Source organism: Monodon monoceros, unplaced genomic scaffold, assembly GCF_005190385.1.
Source record: "Monodon monoceros isolate NGI ecotype Baffin Bay Population unplaced genomic scaffold, NGI_Narwhal_1 Super_Scaffold_10, whole genome shotgun sequence".
Classification (NCBI taxonomy): domain Eukaryota; kingdom Metazoa; phylum Chordata; class Mammalia; order Artiodactyla; family Monodontidae; genus Monodon; species Monodon monoceros.
In genome coordinates, this window is record NW_021703766.1 from 12,791,408 (window position 1) to 12,806,498 (window position 15,091).

At 38.6% G+C, this 15,091-nt stretch overlaps 1 protein-coding gene across 3 annotated transcripts in view; it reads left to right on the plus strand.

Annotated features, from left to right (window-relative positions):
* Window positions 1-15,091, plus strand: part of RFWD3 (ring finger and WD repeat domain 3) — a 40,447-nt gene that overhangs the window by 16,240 nt on the left and 9,116 nt on the right. For 2 of the 3 annotated variants that reach the window (XM_029205239.1, XM_029205240.1), the window contains 6 exons: window positions 2,235-2,332; window positions 5,747-5,941; window positions 6,041-6,132; window positions 10,004-10,118; window positions 10,616-10,844; window positions 13,330-13,480. In XM_029205239.1, coding sequence (XP_029061072.1) covers window positions 2,235-2,332; window positions 5,747-5,941; window positions 6,041-6,132; window positions 10,004-10,118; window positions 10,616-10,844; window positions 13,330-13,480 — 880 coding nt within the window. The remainder of the gene's footprint in view (window positions 1-2,234; window positions 2,333-5,746; window positions 5,942-6,040; window positions 6,133-10,003; window positions 10,119-10,615; window positions 10,845-13,329; window positions 13,481-15,091) is intronic. The other variant, XM_029205245.1, reaches the window with a different exon arrangement.

Sequence of the window (15,091 nt, forward strand, 5' to 3'; positions counted from 1 at the left end):
AGTCAATCAGTTATACATATATATATATATATCCACTCTTTTTTAGATTCTGTTCCCATATAGGTCATTACAGAGTATTGAGTAGAGTACCCTGTGCTATGTAGTAGGTTCTTATTAGTTATCTATTTTATATATTGTAGTGTGTATTTGTCAATCCCAGTCTCCCAATTTATCCCTTCCCCCTGATTATCTTTTGTATTATACTTATGTTCTCTTCTTTTTGGTTTTTGTGTATGTTTTTAATTTGTGGTTACCCTGTTTTTCAAGTGTAGTAACCCTTTCCTATATCTGCTTGCGTTAGACTGGTAGTCATATGGGCTCAAATACATTTAAGGAAATTTTTTTTTTAATCTACATTTTCTTACTCTCCTCCCCCACATTTTATGATTTTGATGTCCTCTTTTACATCAAAATGTAAATTGGTACAAACATTTTACTAGTATTGTTATACACTCACTATATATATATATAGAACCAGTGGCTCAACAATTTCACTTTTAGGTATATAGCCAAGGAAGTGAGTATATGTGTTCATGAACGACATGTATAAGAATGTAATAACACTGTTTGTAATAGGAAAAAACTGAAAACTATCCACAAACCCATTAGCAGTAGAATGGATAAATAAATGTTATACTTTTACGCAGTAAAATACAGAAGTAAAAATGAACTACAACTCCACACATTAGTATGGAAAAATCTTGCAAAGAATGTCAAACAGAAGTAGCAGAAAGTGGGTAACTCAGATGCCATTTATATACAAAAACAGGCAAAACCAGTCGATGGTGTTAAAATTTAGTAAAGTAGTTACTTTTGGGGGGCAAGGTCACCTCCCTGCCTGTCACCCAAGATAAAAGGAGGACATAAGGTATAAGGGCCACTCTTAGGGTTGTTGGTGATGTTCTGGTTTATAGTTCAGTTTGTGAAAATTCACTAAAAATATTTATGGTACACTTTTCTGTATGCATATTACATTTCAATAAAAGATTTTTTTTTAAAGAGCCAATTTGAAGGGATTCTTTCTGGCTTACGATGGAACAATTTGAGCCTCAAAAAGAAAAATAACTAAAAATTAAGATTACTATCTTGACCATTAATGGAAGCTGTGAAAGGTTGTTGAGGAACCAGATAGTCTGGTCAGACTGACATCACCTGAAGCCAGTATAAGCCTCCTGGTGTACTGCTATCAGAAGCACAAAACCTAAGTTTCTCGCTGCCCTTCCTCTTTCCAAAAAACAGAATTGAATCTACAAAATCATCTAGGTCTAACGGCCAGTTTATAGGAAAGGCAGGCAGTGAAGCAGTAAGTAAGGGGAAGCAATCAGCCAAATCCAGGATGTAGGACATTTCATAAGACAAATGACCAAATCTCCCTCAACAAATCAGTGACAAGGAGGGGATAGAAGTAAGTGAAGGGGAATTGTTATAAATGAAAAAGACTTAAGAGACATAACAATCCAAGCTCACTGTTTGAAGACCTTGTTTGTATCCTGATTGGAATAAATCTATTTGTAAAGAGCAACTTTAAAGCAATTGGGAGGGACTTCCCTGGTGGTCCAGTGGTTAAGACTCTACGCAGGGCATGGGTTTGTTCCCTGGTTGGGGAAGATCCTGCATGCCTCACTATGTGGCCACAAAACAACAACTGGGAAATTTTGAGTACAAACTAGGTGTCTGGGATGGTATTGAAGGATTATTGTTAACTTGTTAGATATAGTATTGTTAATTTTGTTAGGTATAGTGTTTATGTAAAAAAAAAAAGTCCTTATCAGTGAGTGCTACAAAAGTTTTTACAAGTGAAACCACATTTTAGGGTTTGTTATTAGGAAAGAAAATAATGGGAATGGGGGCTTATTTGGAACAAGATTGGAAAAATATTATTTTTGAAATTGGGTGATGGGTACTTGTGGGTTAGTTTACTATTCTGTCTACATTTAAAAATGAATTCATTGGGACTTCCTTGGCGGTCCAGTGGTGGGGACTACATGCTTCCACTGCAGGAGGCTTGGGTTCAGTCCGCAGTCAGGAAACTAAGATCCCACGTGCTGCACAGCCAAAAAAAAAAAAAAGGATTCATTGATGCTACTTGGGGAAATTGTCATTCCTTTTACATCAACAGTATCAATTAGAAATGGAAAGCTGTGGTGAGTCAGGCTCTCCTGCTAGCCTCATACCTGACTTATATCTTCTTTTATATATTACCTATCCCATCATTTCTGGAAACGACTTGGCAGAGCAACTAGGAGGTAACGACTTGGCAGAGCAACTCGGAGATATCTCAACAGAGCAAGAAGTTACATGTATTGGTGGAGGAGAGACTCTCCCCAAACAGGTAATATGAACATCCTTTTAAATGAGAGGTTTCTATTTACATTCAAAAAGGCAGGTGCAGATTAAAGTGGAAAACCCACAGACTTTGTAGGCAGGGGGTCCAGGTGTAGATCCTATACAAGTTACTCACTATTTGTGTGACTGCCTCCCCTTAGGTTTAAAAACATGGAGTAGGGGAAGATGTGAGGAGAACTTGTCCTGTCCACCTAACAAGGTTAAGTATCAGTTTAAGTAGAAGATATGAATGCAGTTTATGAACTGTCTGGCAGAAAGATTACTATGAGATAAACAGTTTTTATTTTTAAAAATTACAGATATCACTGTTCTCAATATGAGACTTATTTATACCAACTGTGGACCCTGCCAGTTCCAAAACATCATTGATTCAGTTTTTGCAAGTTTCTATTTTTATTCATTCTCTCTAGAAAAGTTACTCTCATATAAATTTACTTATGTGTATAAATGTTTTTTCTTTATTTATTGAAATATAGTTGATGTAAAGTATTATGTTAGTTTCAAGTGTACTGCAAAGTGACTTGACATTTGCATACATTATGAAGTGATCACCACAATAAGTTTAGTAACCATCTATCCCCATACAAAGTTATTACAATATTATTGACCACATTTTTCATGCTATGTATTACATCCCCATGGTTTATTATTTTATAACTGGAGGTTAGTACCTCTTAATCCCGTTCACCTCTTTTGCTATACCCCACTCCCCTTCCCTCTGGCACTCACCCATTTGTTCTCCGTGTCTCTTAGTCTGGGTTTTTTTGTTTTGTTTTATTTTTCAGATTCCACATGTAAGTGAGATTATATGGTATTTGTCCACACTCCATACTGTTTCCTATAGTGGGTGCACCAATTTACATTCCCACCAACAGTGCATGAGTGTTCCCTTTTCTCCACATCCTCGCCAATGCTTGTTATTTGTTGTCTTTTTGATGATAGCCATTCTGACAGGTATAAGGTGGTATCTCTTTGTGGTTTTAATTTGCATTTCCCTGATAATTAGTCATGCTGAGCATCTTTTCTTTTTATGTGTCTGTTGGCTGTTTCTTTGGGAAAATGTCTGTTCGTGTCTTTTGCCCTTTTTTTTTTTTTTTTTTTGTGTGTGGTATGCGGGCCTCTCACTGTTGTGGCCTCTCCCGTTGCGGAGCACAGGCTCCGGACGCGCAGGCCCAGGGGCCATGGCTCACGGGCCCAGCTGCTCCGCGGCATGTGGGATCTTCCCGGACCGGGGCATGAACCCGTGTCCCCTGCATTGGCAGGTGGACTCTCAACCACTGTGCCACCAGGGAAGCCCCTTTTGCCCATTTTTAAACAGGTTGTTTTTTTTGCTGTTCAGTTGTATGAGCTCTTTGTTTATTTTGGATATTATCAGATATATCTTTTGTTAATATCTTCTCCAATTCGGTAGGCTGCCTGTTCATTTTGTTGATAGTTTCCTTTGCTGTGCAAAAGCTTTAGTTTGATGTAGTCCTGTTTGTTTATTTTCACTTGCTTCCCTTGCCTGAGGAGACATATTCAAAAAAAAATACTGCTAGGACTGATGTCAAAGAGCCTATTGCCTATGTTTTCTTCTAGAATTTTTATGGTTTCAGGTCTTATATTTAAATCTTCAGTCCATTTTGAGGTTACTTTTGTATATGATGTGAGAAAGTAGTCCAGTTTGATTTTTTTGCATGTAGCTGTCCAGATTTCCCAACACCATTTATTGAAGAGGCTGTCTTTTCCCCATTGTCTATTCTTGCCTCTTTTATCGTAAATTAATTGCCCATATAAGTGTGGCTTTATTTCTGGGCTCTCTGTTCTGTTCCATTGATCTATATATCCGCTTATGTGATAGTACCATACTGTTTTGATTACTGTAGTTTTGTAGTATAGTTTGAAATCAGGGCGTGTAATGTTTCCAACTTTGTTCTTCTTTCTTGAGATTGCTTTGGCTATTTGGAGTTTTGTGTTTCCATACAAATTTTAGAATTGTTTATTCTAGTTCTGTGAAAAATGTTATTCATATTTTGACAGGGATTGCATTGAATCTATAGATTGCCTGGTGGGGGTATGATTATTTTAACAGTGTTAATTTTTCCAATCCATGAGCATAGTATATCTTTCCATTTGTTTGTGTTGTCTTCAGTTTCTTTCATCAGTGTCTTATAGTTTTCAGAGTACAGGTCTTTTACCTCTTCAGTTAGATTTATTTCTAGGTATTTTGTTCTTTTTGATGTAGTTCACAAATGGGATTATTTTCTTAATTTCTCTTTCTGATAGTTCATTTTTAGTGTGTAGAAATGCAACAGATTTCTGTAGATGAATTTTGTATCCTTCAACTTTACTGAATTCATTTAAATGTTCTATTTTAAAATTCACACAAGAGGGATTATATAATATCCTGTTCTGGGACTGGTTCCTTTTCCCCCAACTTACTGCATTTTGGAGAGCCTTTTAGTGTCAGTACATAAAATTGAATCTCATTCTTATTGGTAGTAATAGCTGCACAGTGTTTTTACATAGGAATACATTTTTAGTTAACTCTTCCCTTGCCATGTACACTATGGTTGTTCCCTTTTTCTTTATTTCTTTGTTGTTGCTGTTGCTTCCTAATAAGATCATGCTGCACTGAGCATCTTTGTACTATTGTCTTGGCAAATATTTGTGATTATCTTCATGGGATATATTTCTAGCAGAAAGATTGCTATATCAAAGGAAAGATGTATGTATTTTTAGTTTTGATAGATAATGCCAAGTTGCCCTCAGGAAAATTTGTGCCAGTTTTACTTGCAGCAACAGTATGTAAGCATGCCCATTTCTCCCTCACCCTCAGTGCTTGGTGTCATCAGACATCAATTTATGCCATCTAATAGATGAAAAAGTAAAAATGTGGTCTCTTACTTGAATTTTCATTTCTTTAATTATAAGTGAACACTTACCAACCATTTGTATTTTTGTGTGAGTTGTTTATATCCTTTCTTTTTTTCCTGGTATTTTTTTTTCTTTATTCACATGAGCCAGGTATTTTATAGCTACTTGAATTGATTATGGACCTAATTTCCAATGTATAACAAATTTAATATTCCCTGTTGTTATTTAACTGGGTCACTTCTACGTTTGTTTTGTTTTAATATCTTCATAAATATAGCTCCTTTTTGTCATTTGAATGAAAGAAAATCAAGAATTTTATAAGCTCAAAGGGTAATAATATTTTCATGGCTTATATTACCTTTGACCAGATTGCATTCTGGAAAGAATGGGAAGTGATTCATGGGTGTTGGGGTTTTTCTTTGGCATTTTCAATTGTGTTTGTATCATTTTTGTGTGATTTTTTTTAATTGGATAGAGTTTCACATCTTCTTCAAGACTGATTTTGCATTTTCTCTAATTTGAATGTATTCTGGTTTCCATCTAGCAGTCTCCCCAGAAGTCTAATCCTCTTCTAGCTTCTGCTTCTGTGGATGAGGAAGAAGTGGACACTTGCACAATATGTTTGGAACAGTGGACCAATGCTGGGGATCACCGGCTCTCGGCATTGCGCTGTGGGCACCTCTTTGGGTATAAGTGCATTTCTAAGTGGCTCAAAGGACAGGCACGAAAATGTCCTCAGGTAAAGACCATAGTTAAGAACTGTGCGTGTGCATAGTCAACATGTTAAGTCAGGAGGATTCCTAGAACCACACTTATTGTGTCCCATTGGGCTCCTTAGTGCAACAAGAAAGCCAAGCACAGTGACATCGTTGTCCTTTATGCCCGAACCCTGAGAGCTTTGGACACTAGTGAACAGGAGCTCACAAAAAGGTAGGTGGCAAGAGTCTGCCTAGCTGGAATATTCCCTTTTGGTTCTTTGTATGCACCTCTGAAAAGGTATGAGTCACTCTTAGTGTGGTTCTGAGGCTTCCCTTGGGCTGTGACTGGGGATCTCTGGGGATCATTGGCAATCTGTCTAACACTGTGATTTATGATACATGTCTGACCATCTGAAGCATGGTTTGCTCTCCATATAGCATTAAAAATGATGATCTGGGGCTTCCCTGGTGGCACAGTGGTTAGAAACCCGCCTGCCAGTGCGGGGGACACGGGTTCGAGCCCTGGTCCGGGAAGATCCCGCATGCCATGGAGCAACTGGGCCCATGAGCCACAACTACTGAGCCTGCGCTCTAGAGCCTGTGAGCCACAACTACTGAAGCCCGCGTGCCTAGAGCCCATGTTCTGCAACAGGAGAAGCCACCGCAATGAGAGGCCCACGTGCCGCAAGGAAGAGTAGCCCCTGCTCACCGCAGCTAGAGAAAGCCCACGCACAGCAACCGACCCAATGCAACCAAAAATAAATAATGAATGAATTAAAAAAATTAAAAAGTCATAGAGAAACCTTTAGCCATACAGTAATACCTCACACCTAGGCTGGGAAGCAGACCCAATCAGAAAGATAGCCTGGATTTTTTGTAGCCTGTCCAGATTCTTCCCTAGGGATTACATTTACTGCCTGCCTCTGCTGCTAAATACTGTGAACACTGAATCAGGGAATCCTCTGTCTTACTCTTTGTAGCCAGTTCATGGCCATCTAGAACATACTCCCAAGTCTCAATTTCCTTGTCACTAGAATAGACTTAATGATACTTTTTAAAAACTGAGAATTTTTGTTTCTTGTGTCCCTAAGCCCTCCTGCAACAGTACTCTGCAAAGAAGTCTCACAAATGAGACTTTGCACTTGTCGCACAATGCAAGAAATTATCAAGATTTTGGAAGCCCATGAACAAATGCTAATAACACTACTTATAAAATATGCTCTAAGAACATTAAAGATTAAAAATACCTGCACTGGACTTCCCTAGCGGTCCTGTGGTTAACACTGCACGCTTCCACTGCAAGGGGCACAGGTTCGATTCCTGGTCAGGGAACTAAGATCCCACATGCCTCGCAGCACAGCCAAAAAAAATAAAAAGAACCTGCACTGAGAGAGTACAGGGATGTGGGTTTGCTCATGTATTACTGGTAAAAATGTACACGGGCACAAACATTTAGAGAGGCCTTTGGTAATATGCTTCAGAAGTCTAAAAGTAATTCTGCTTCAGGCATTTTTTCTAAAGAAATGATTAAGGATATGTGCAGAGATGTACTTAATAAGACTTGATTTTTGCTTAATACTCTGAGGCACATATCCTAGTTGATATATGTAGCTCTAGTTGATTCATTTTAATTTCTATATAATATTCTATTTCTCTAATTAGAGTTTACTTACATGTATTTCGTATTGGTGGACAGTTAGGTCGTTTCCAGTTTTTGTTAATATAAGCCATGCTGCAGAGAGAGAGGTGAGTTTCTTTAGGTCTAGAAGTGGATTTGCTTTATCCTAGGGTACATGTAATTTCAACTTTACTAGATATTGTCAAATTGCTCTTCCAAGAGGCTATTCCAGTATATACCAGCAGCAGTGTAAGAGATTTCTCATTTTTTTTCATACCCTCACCTACTTTATATTATCAGACTTAATTTTTGCCAGTTTCATGGAGTGAAGTAGTATTTAATTTGCTTTTCCTCAATTGCGGTTGAACCTACTTTTCTATACATTGTGCTCAAATATTTTGCTCATTTATATTGAACAAAATATATTGTTTCTTACTAATTTATAGTTCTTTGTTTTCCTTATACCAACGCTTTGTTGGTTGTATACCTTGCAAATGTCATCTTCTAGTTTGTGGTTTGTCTCTTTAACTTGTCTATTGTATCTTTTGTTGAACACAAGTTTTTAATTTTAGTGTAGTCATTTATCAGTCTCTCGTTTTGTGTGTTTTTGTCCCTACTACATTACAATCATGGAGACATAATATCTTCTTTTAAATGTCTTTTTTTTTTTTAATAAATTTTTTCTTTTTGCTGCATTGGGTCTTTGTTGCTGCGTGTGGGCTTTCTCTAGTTGTGGCACGCGAGGGCTACTCTTCGTTCTGGTGCGTGGGCTTCTCATTGTGGCGCCTTCTCTTGTTGAGGAGCATGGGCTCTAGTTGAACGGGCTCAGTAGTTGTGTCGCATGGGCTTAGTTGCTCTGTGGCATGTGGGATCTTCCCGGACCAGGGCTTGAACCCGTGTCCCCTGCACTGGCAGGCAGATTCTTAACCACTGTGCCACCAGGGAAGCCCCTTTTAAATGTCTTTAAAAGTTTTAGTTTTTACACTAGTTTTTAGTCTACCTAAAATCTAGTTTTATGGATGACCACAATTGTATTAATTGTTAAAATTAATAATTTAAAAACTAATAAATAATTTTAAATTAATAAATAAAAATTTATATAGAAATATTCTTTCTATATAAATTTCCATTGCTACCTCTATCCTAAATTAAGTTTCTATATTATGAATGGACTACTCTGTTGTTCCGGGGTCTGTTTGTTAATTCTTGCACCAGTACTTCAATTTAGTCTTTCCAGCTGTGAACATTATATAATATCCTTTCACTTATTCCCTGTTTCATTTGTGTCTTTTATAACTGTGTTTTGCTTTTTAAAGGCCTTAACTTTATTCCTAGGTTGCTGTTGTTAGAATGCTATTTTGAATGAATTTTTTTCTGTTATATTTACTAGTCAGTTATCTGGTATATGGGGAATGCTGTTGATCTAATTTTCTTGATCTTGACTACAGCAGCCTTGCTGAACTCTAATAGTTTGTGGGTTCTCTTGAATTATAAGAGCCACTTTATCCCTTCCTTTCTAATTTTCATCTTTTTTTCTCTCCTATCTCATTGGAGTGGAAATTTCTTTTTTTGCATTTCATATTTTGAAACATTCAGATTTATGATTTTTATTCCTGGTGAATGTGTCCTTTCATTACACATTGTTCCTCTTTATGCCTATTCATCCTTTTTAATTCTAATCAGTCTTTTTTTAACATTCGCCTAGTGTATACTTTCTATCTTTTTAACTTAAGCCTCTTTTTAAAATTTATTTATTTATTTATTTATTTATTTATGGCTGCATTGGGTCTTCATTGCTGCACGCGGGCTTTCTCTAGTGGGGGCTACTCTTTGTTGTGGTGTGCGGGCTTCTCACTGTGGTGGCTTCTCTTGTTGTGGAGCACGGGCTCCAGGCACGTGGGCTTCAGTAGTTGTGGCATGCGGGCTCTAGAGTGCAGGCTCAGTAGTTGTGGCACATGGGCTTAGTTGCTCCGTGGCATGTGGGATCTTCCCAGACCATGGCTCGAACCCATGTCCCCTGCACTGGCAGACAGATTCCTAACCACTGTGCCACCAGGGAAGTCCAGCCTCTTTTTATAGTGTTCTTTAATTTGAATATCTGATGAACAACCAGTCCCTTATTTTCTTTTTATCCAGTAGATAACCTTGATCTTTTAACAGGTCATTTTTACTCTTTTATAATTTGGCTCTAACTCCCTCATTTTGCATTTTAGGTCCCCATTCCCTAGTAAGAGCCAGATTCCTGGTCATCACTGCCTACTTCAACACTGAGACCCACCCCAGTAGGCTCATGAGTTCAGCCCTGCATGCTACTTTCCTGTAGTGTTTCTGGGCTTGAGAGATTTTTCACTCGTTATATTTTATTCACTATCGTGACATATTTACAGCAAAGTGTATATCATAGCATGAATTTACTATGTCATCTTGATGAGAAGTCTTCTGTAGCCTTTCTAATCTCCACCTGTTGCTGGCTTTCCCCCTCTAGTTCCTTAGAAGAGGAGCAGATGCTAAGGAAGAAGGCTGAGTTAGAATCGGCACAGTGCCGGCTCCAGCTTCAAGTCCTCACTGAGGAATGCACTAAGCTTCACAGTCATGTTCAGGTAAGTTTGCCTTCTCTAATCCAAAGAACTTTTGGAGTAGGAATTAAGAAGGCATCTAAATATTATTTAGTCTCATCTCAGATACGAATAGGATTTACCAGGTTTTTCAGGAAGTAAACATGATCAGCTCTTTATTTCTGATTAGGGCTTATATACATGCTTTATGATGAATTCTACTGCAGTGTGAATTTTTAAAAAATTGAACAGCCACCTGATAATCAAAACTTGTTTAAGTCATTTCACTTCCTTGAATCTACCAATTAAATGAGAATTTCAGACAAAATGACCATTAAGGACTTTCAGTGCTTTATGATTCCATGCTCTCCCTATTTCAATTGCTTGTTGAAATATTGTGAAAACTGCAGCAGTTCTTTAGGATTCATGTTAACATTTTCTCGTAAAAGATAAGAAATACCCTTGTATTAGATCAAGGAATTGTGTATGAGGGGAATACCAAACGAAAAAGCTTCACATTTACAAAATCTTTTTCGTTTTAGGACTTGAAAAAACTTATTGTGCAGCATCAGGGTCAGATTTCACAGCTGACCGAGAGTTCCCAAGCACGTTTCCTAAGCAGCCTGTCCTCCAGCCAGAGCCAACACAAGTACCATTTCCAGAAGACATTCACAGTGTCTCAAACAGGAAACTGCCGAGTCATGACATACTATGATGCTCTGAGCTGCCTGGTAGTATCACAGCCTTCTCCTCAGGCCTCCTTCCTTCCAGGTGAATAGTCCAGAACCTCAGGTGGTTTTTTTTGGTTTTGTTTTGTTTTGTTTTAAGGAACATTTATTTATTTATTTTTTGGCTGCGTTGGGTCTTCGTCGCTGCACGTGGGCTTTCTCTAGTTGTGGCGAGAGGGGGTTACTCTTCATCGTGGTGCATGGGCTTAAGAGATGCAGTGGCTTCTCTTGCTGCAGAGCACGGGCTCTAGGCACGCAGGCTTCAGTACTTATAGCTTGTGGGCTCTAGAGTGCAGGCTCAGTAGTTGTGGCACACAGGCTTAGTTGCTCCGCGGCATGTGGGATCTTCACGGACCAGGGTTCAAACCCGTGTTGCCTGCGTTGGCAGGTGGATTCTTAACCACTGCACCACCAGGGAAGTCCCCAGAACCTGTTTTTATGTTCATTTTTGGACTCTATTTCTCTCTTCCCTTCTTGAAGAATCCAGGACTCACTAGTAGGTGAACACTGTCCACAGCCCACCAAATCACTTTTTCCTAGTCACTTTCCTGTTAATACAGATACCTTAGGGTACTGCAAAGATGTCTGTACTGTCTATTGACATCATTCTGTAAATTTGTTCACCAAAAGGGTAGAGATACTGAACCATGGTAAAGTGAGAGAAGATGTACTTAGAAGTGTGGGTTGTCCAAGGATAAGAACATCATTCCTGTATGTGCCACTAAAGTACAGGTTCATTTTAGACTAGAAATATTTGAAAAAACACTACCCCAAGCTCCAATTCAAGTTAAAACAAGATTTAATGCTTATTTTCAGTAGTGTTCAAATTGACAAATTCCAAATAGAAGAATTTGGGAACATTATTATTTTATTAATATTATACTGCTTTTCTCTTTTTTGTGTGCTTTTCAAGCTTAATTTTAGGTTGTCTTAATGTTGAAAACCAAATCTCACATGCCCAGTGTTGTAGATGTTTTTCCTGCTGTCTTCAGCATATGATTTCTGTCAACTGTCAGGTCCCTTTGCTTCAGCCTGATTTCCTGTCCCCCAACTTAGAAGTTACATTCAAATGCTTCAAAACTATGTCCCCCACACTTAGGTATATATAGGATTGGTGGTGGAATCCCTAGATTATCTTATATTTCTCTATTCACTAATATTACCTATGAGTTGAGAGGCTATCAGGAGGCTCCAATTGAGGGGAAAGTAAAAGGATTGTTTATAATGTTCCTATATCCCATTCAAGATTTTAATAAAATGATTTATCATCATATAAAACCTTCCCCATTAATTGGAAAAATACTTATTTCTTCCAGTTGTTACCCCAAATTGGGTGTGATCTGTTCCTTTATTTCTTAATGTGTCTATTCCATACTGCACAGCTAGCTCTTCCTGATAGACTGATGATGCTGATTTCCTCTTGTTTCGTTTAATGATTAACTAGGCAAATACTCGTGTTCCCTTGTTGATTTAAAGCCTGTAGTTTCTGTGTTTGTTTCTCTGGCTCTCCTAATTCTGTTTCAGGAGAAAACACAGTAAACTTTCTCACTTTTTCCCCTAGTGAAGCAGAAGTGTGATCTTGAATCTAGGATTTGACAAATTTTGTTTGTGTATAACTCAGGTAAAATAGATACTTGGTAAAAATAAATGTATTATCATAACCTTGTAAGAGAACACAGTAACAAATAAATTTAAAAGGACAAGTTTTTGGCTTTCTTTTCCTCTCTTGGAATGATATACATTGATTAGCATACTTGATGTCATCTGTTTTCATTCTGTTTCAGAAAAATGTAACATATCTTGACCACCTGACACAGAAATTACTTATTTCCATTCTTTATTGTTCAGTATCTGTTCTACATCTTGAGTATCTGTGGTTCAGGTGGAATAGTGTCTTTCTCTCTCTCTCTCTCCCCCAACAGCTTTATTATTAAAGTATAATTGATGTGCAATAAACTGCACATACTTAACGTGGTGTACCATTTGGTGAGTGTTGATATATGTATACACTCCTGAAACCATCGCCACAGTCAAGATAATGAACATGTCTATCACCCTGAAAGTTTGCTCAAGCCCTTTTGTAATCCATCATCCACCTGTCCCTCCCTCCTCTCCCCATCCCCAGGCAACCACGTTCTGTCATGATAGATCAGTTCATATTTTCTAGAATTGTACATAAATGGAACCGTGCAGTGTTACTCTTTTTTTGTCTGGCTTTTTTCAACATAACTTTTTAAAGATTATCCATATTATTGTGTCTATCAGTAGTTCATTTCTTTTTATTGTTGGGTAGTATTCCATTGTATGTATATACAGTGGTTTATCATTCACTTATTGATAGATATTTGAGATGGAATGTATTTTTAAAATAAATTAGAACCCCAGGGAATTTTTATTTTCTTTGTTCAACTAGCTTTTTCCCAGAGACATGCCAAGAAAGGTGAAGAAAGGACCTACTTGAAATGGTAGTTTGCTTTGCCCTAAATTGACTTTCAGTGATCTGTTTCACTCTCTCATATCTTTGGCAGGCTTTGGTGTTAAGATGTTGAGTACTGCCAACATGAAAAGCAGTCAGTATATTCCCGTGCATGGCAAACAGATACGTGGACTGGCTTTCAGCAGTCGATCCAAAGGCTTACTTCTCTCTGCTTCCCTAGACAACACAATTAAACTGACCAGGTGAGTGCTTTGTGGGGAAGATGGGCCCTGGGTTGCCTAGGGTTGAATAGTGTGGAAATTAGTTATCTGTGTTATGATGACTTTGGCTTTTGTGGGGGTGGGATGGGAGATGTCTAAGGCATTGTCTTCTCAGATCCAGCTTCATTGAATTTAAAATGTATTGCTTTAAAAAGTGGACACAGCTGGTGACAAAACAGAACGTGTGGTGTTCCATCTCTTTAAAATTATATATGTTACAAAATATATCTTAAGTCACGCAGATGAGAGTAACACCCTAGAGTTGGTAGAATGACAATATGGAGGGAGCCTTGGTACTGACACTGTGGAGTCACCATACTAGCTTGGGACTGCTTATTCCTTGTCTGTTCCCGGATCGTTGTGCCTAACAGAAATGCCTACCAGGAACTCATTGTCCTGGGTGCCATGATGACTGCTCTCATCAGTAACTACATTTTATCAGTAGTCAGTTACTACATTTTATCTTTCACATGCTCTGCAAGTACCCTGAACCAGATCTGAGTGTGTTCCATGCCTTTATCTTTTAGAAAGTAGTTCTAACCCACGCACCTATGGCCACCTAATCTATGACAAAGGAGGCAAGAATATAGAATGGAGAAAAGACAGCCTCTTCAATAAGTGTTGCTGGGAAGACTGGACAGCTACATGTAAAAGAATGAAATTAGAACACTCCCTAACACCATACACAAAAATAAACTCAAAATGGGTTAAAGACTTAAATTTAAGGCCAGACACTTTAAAACTCTTAGAGGAAAACATAGGCAGAGGACTACCCTGGGGGTGCATAAGAATCTGCCTGCCAATGCAGGGGATAAGGGTTCGAGCCGTGGTCCAGGAAGATCCCACATGCCATGGAGCAACTAAGCCCGTGCGCCACAACTAATGAGGCTGCGCTCTAGAGCCCGCAAGCCACGTCTGCTGAGCCCTCATGCCACGACTACTGAGCCAGCACACCTGGAGCCTGTGCTCCACAACAAGAAAAGCCACCGCAATGAGAAGCCTGCACACCGCAACTAAAGAAAGCCCATGCAGCAACAAACCCCAATGCAGCCAAAAAGAAATAAGTAAATAAATAAACTTATTTTTTTAAAAAAAACAAAAACATAGGCAGAACACTCTTTGACATAAATCACAGCAATATCTTTTTTTTTTTTTCTTGGCGGTACGCGGGCCTCTCACTGTTGTGGCCTCTCCCGTTGTGGAGCGCAGACTCAGCGGCCGTGGCTACGGGCCTAGCCGCTCTGCGGCATGTGGGATCTTCCCGGACCAGGGCAAGAACTTGTGTCCCCTTCAGCGGCAGGCGGTCTCTCAACCACTGCGCCACCAGGGAAGCCCGCAAGATCTTTTTTGACCCACCGCCTAGAGTAATGAGAATAAAAACAAACAAAAGGGACCTAATTAAACTTAAAAGCTTTTGTACAGCAAAGGAAACTATAAACAAGACAAAAAGACAACCCTCAGAATGGGAGAAAATATTTGCAAATGAAGCAGCTGACAAAGGATTAATCTCCAAAATACACAAACAGCTCATGCAGCTCAATGTCAAAAACACAAATAACCCAGTCAAAAAATGAGCGGAAGACCTAAGTAGAC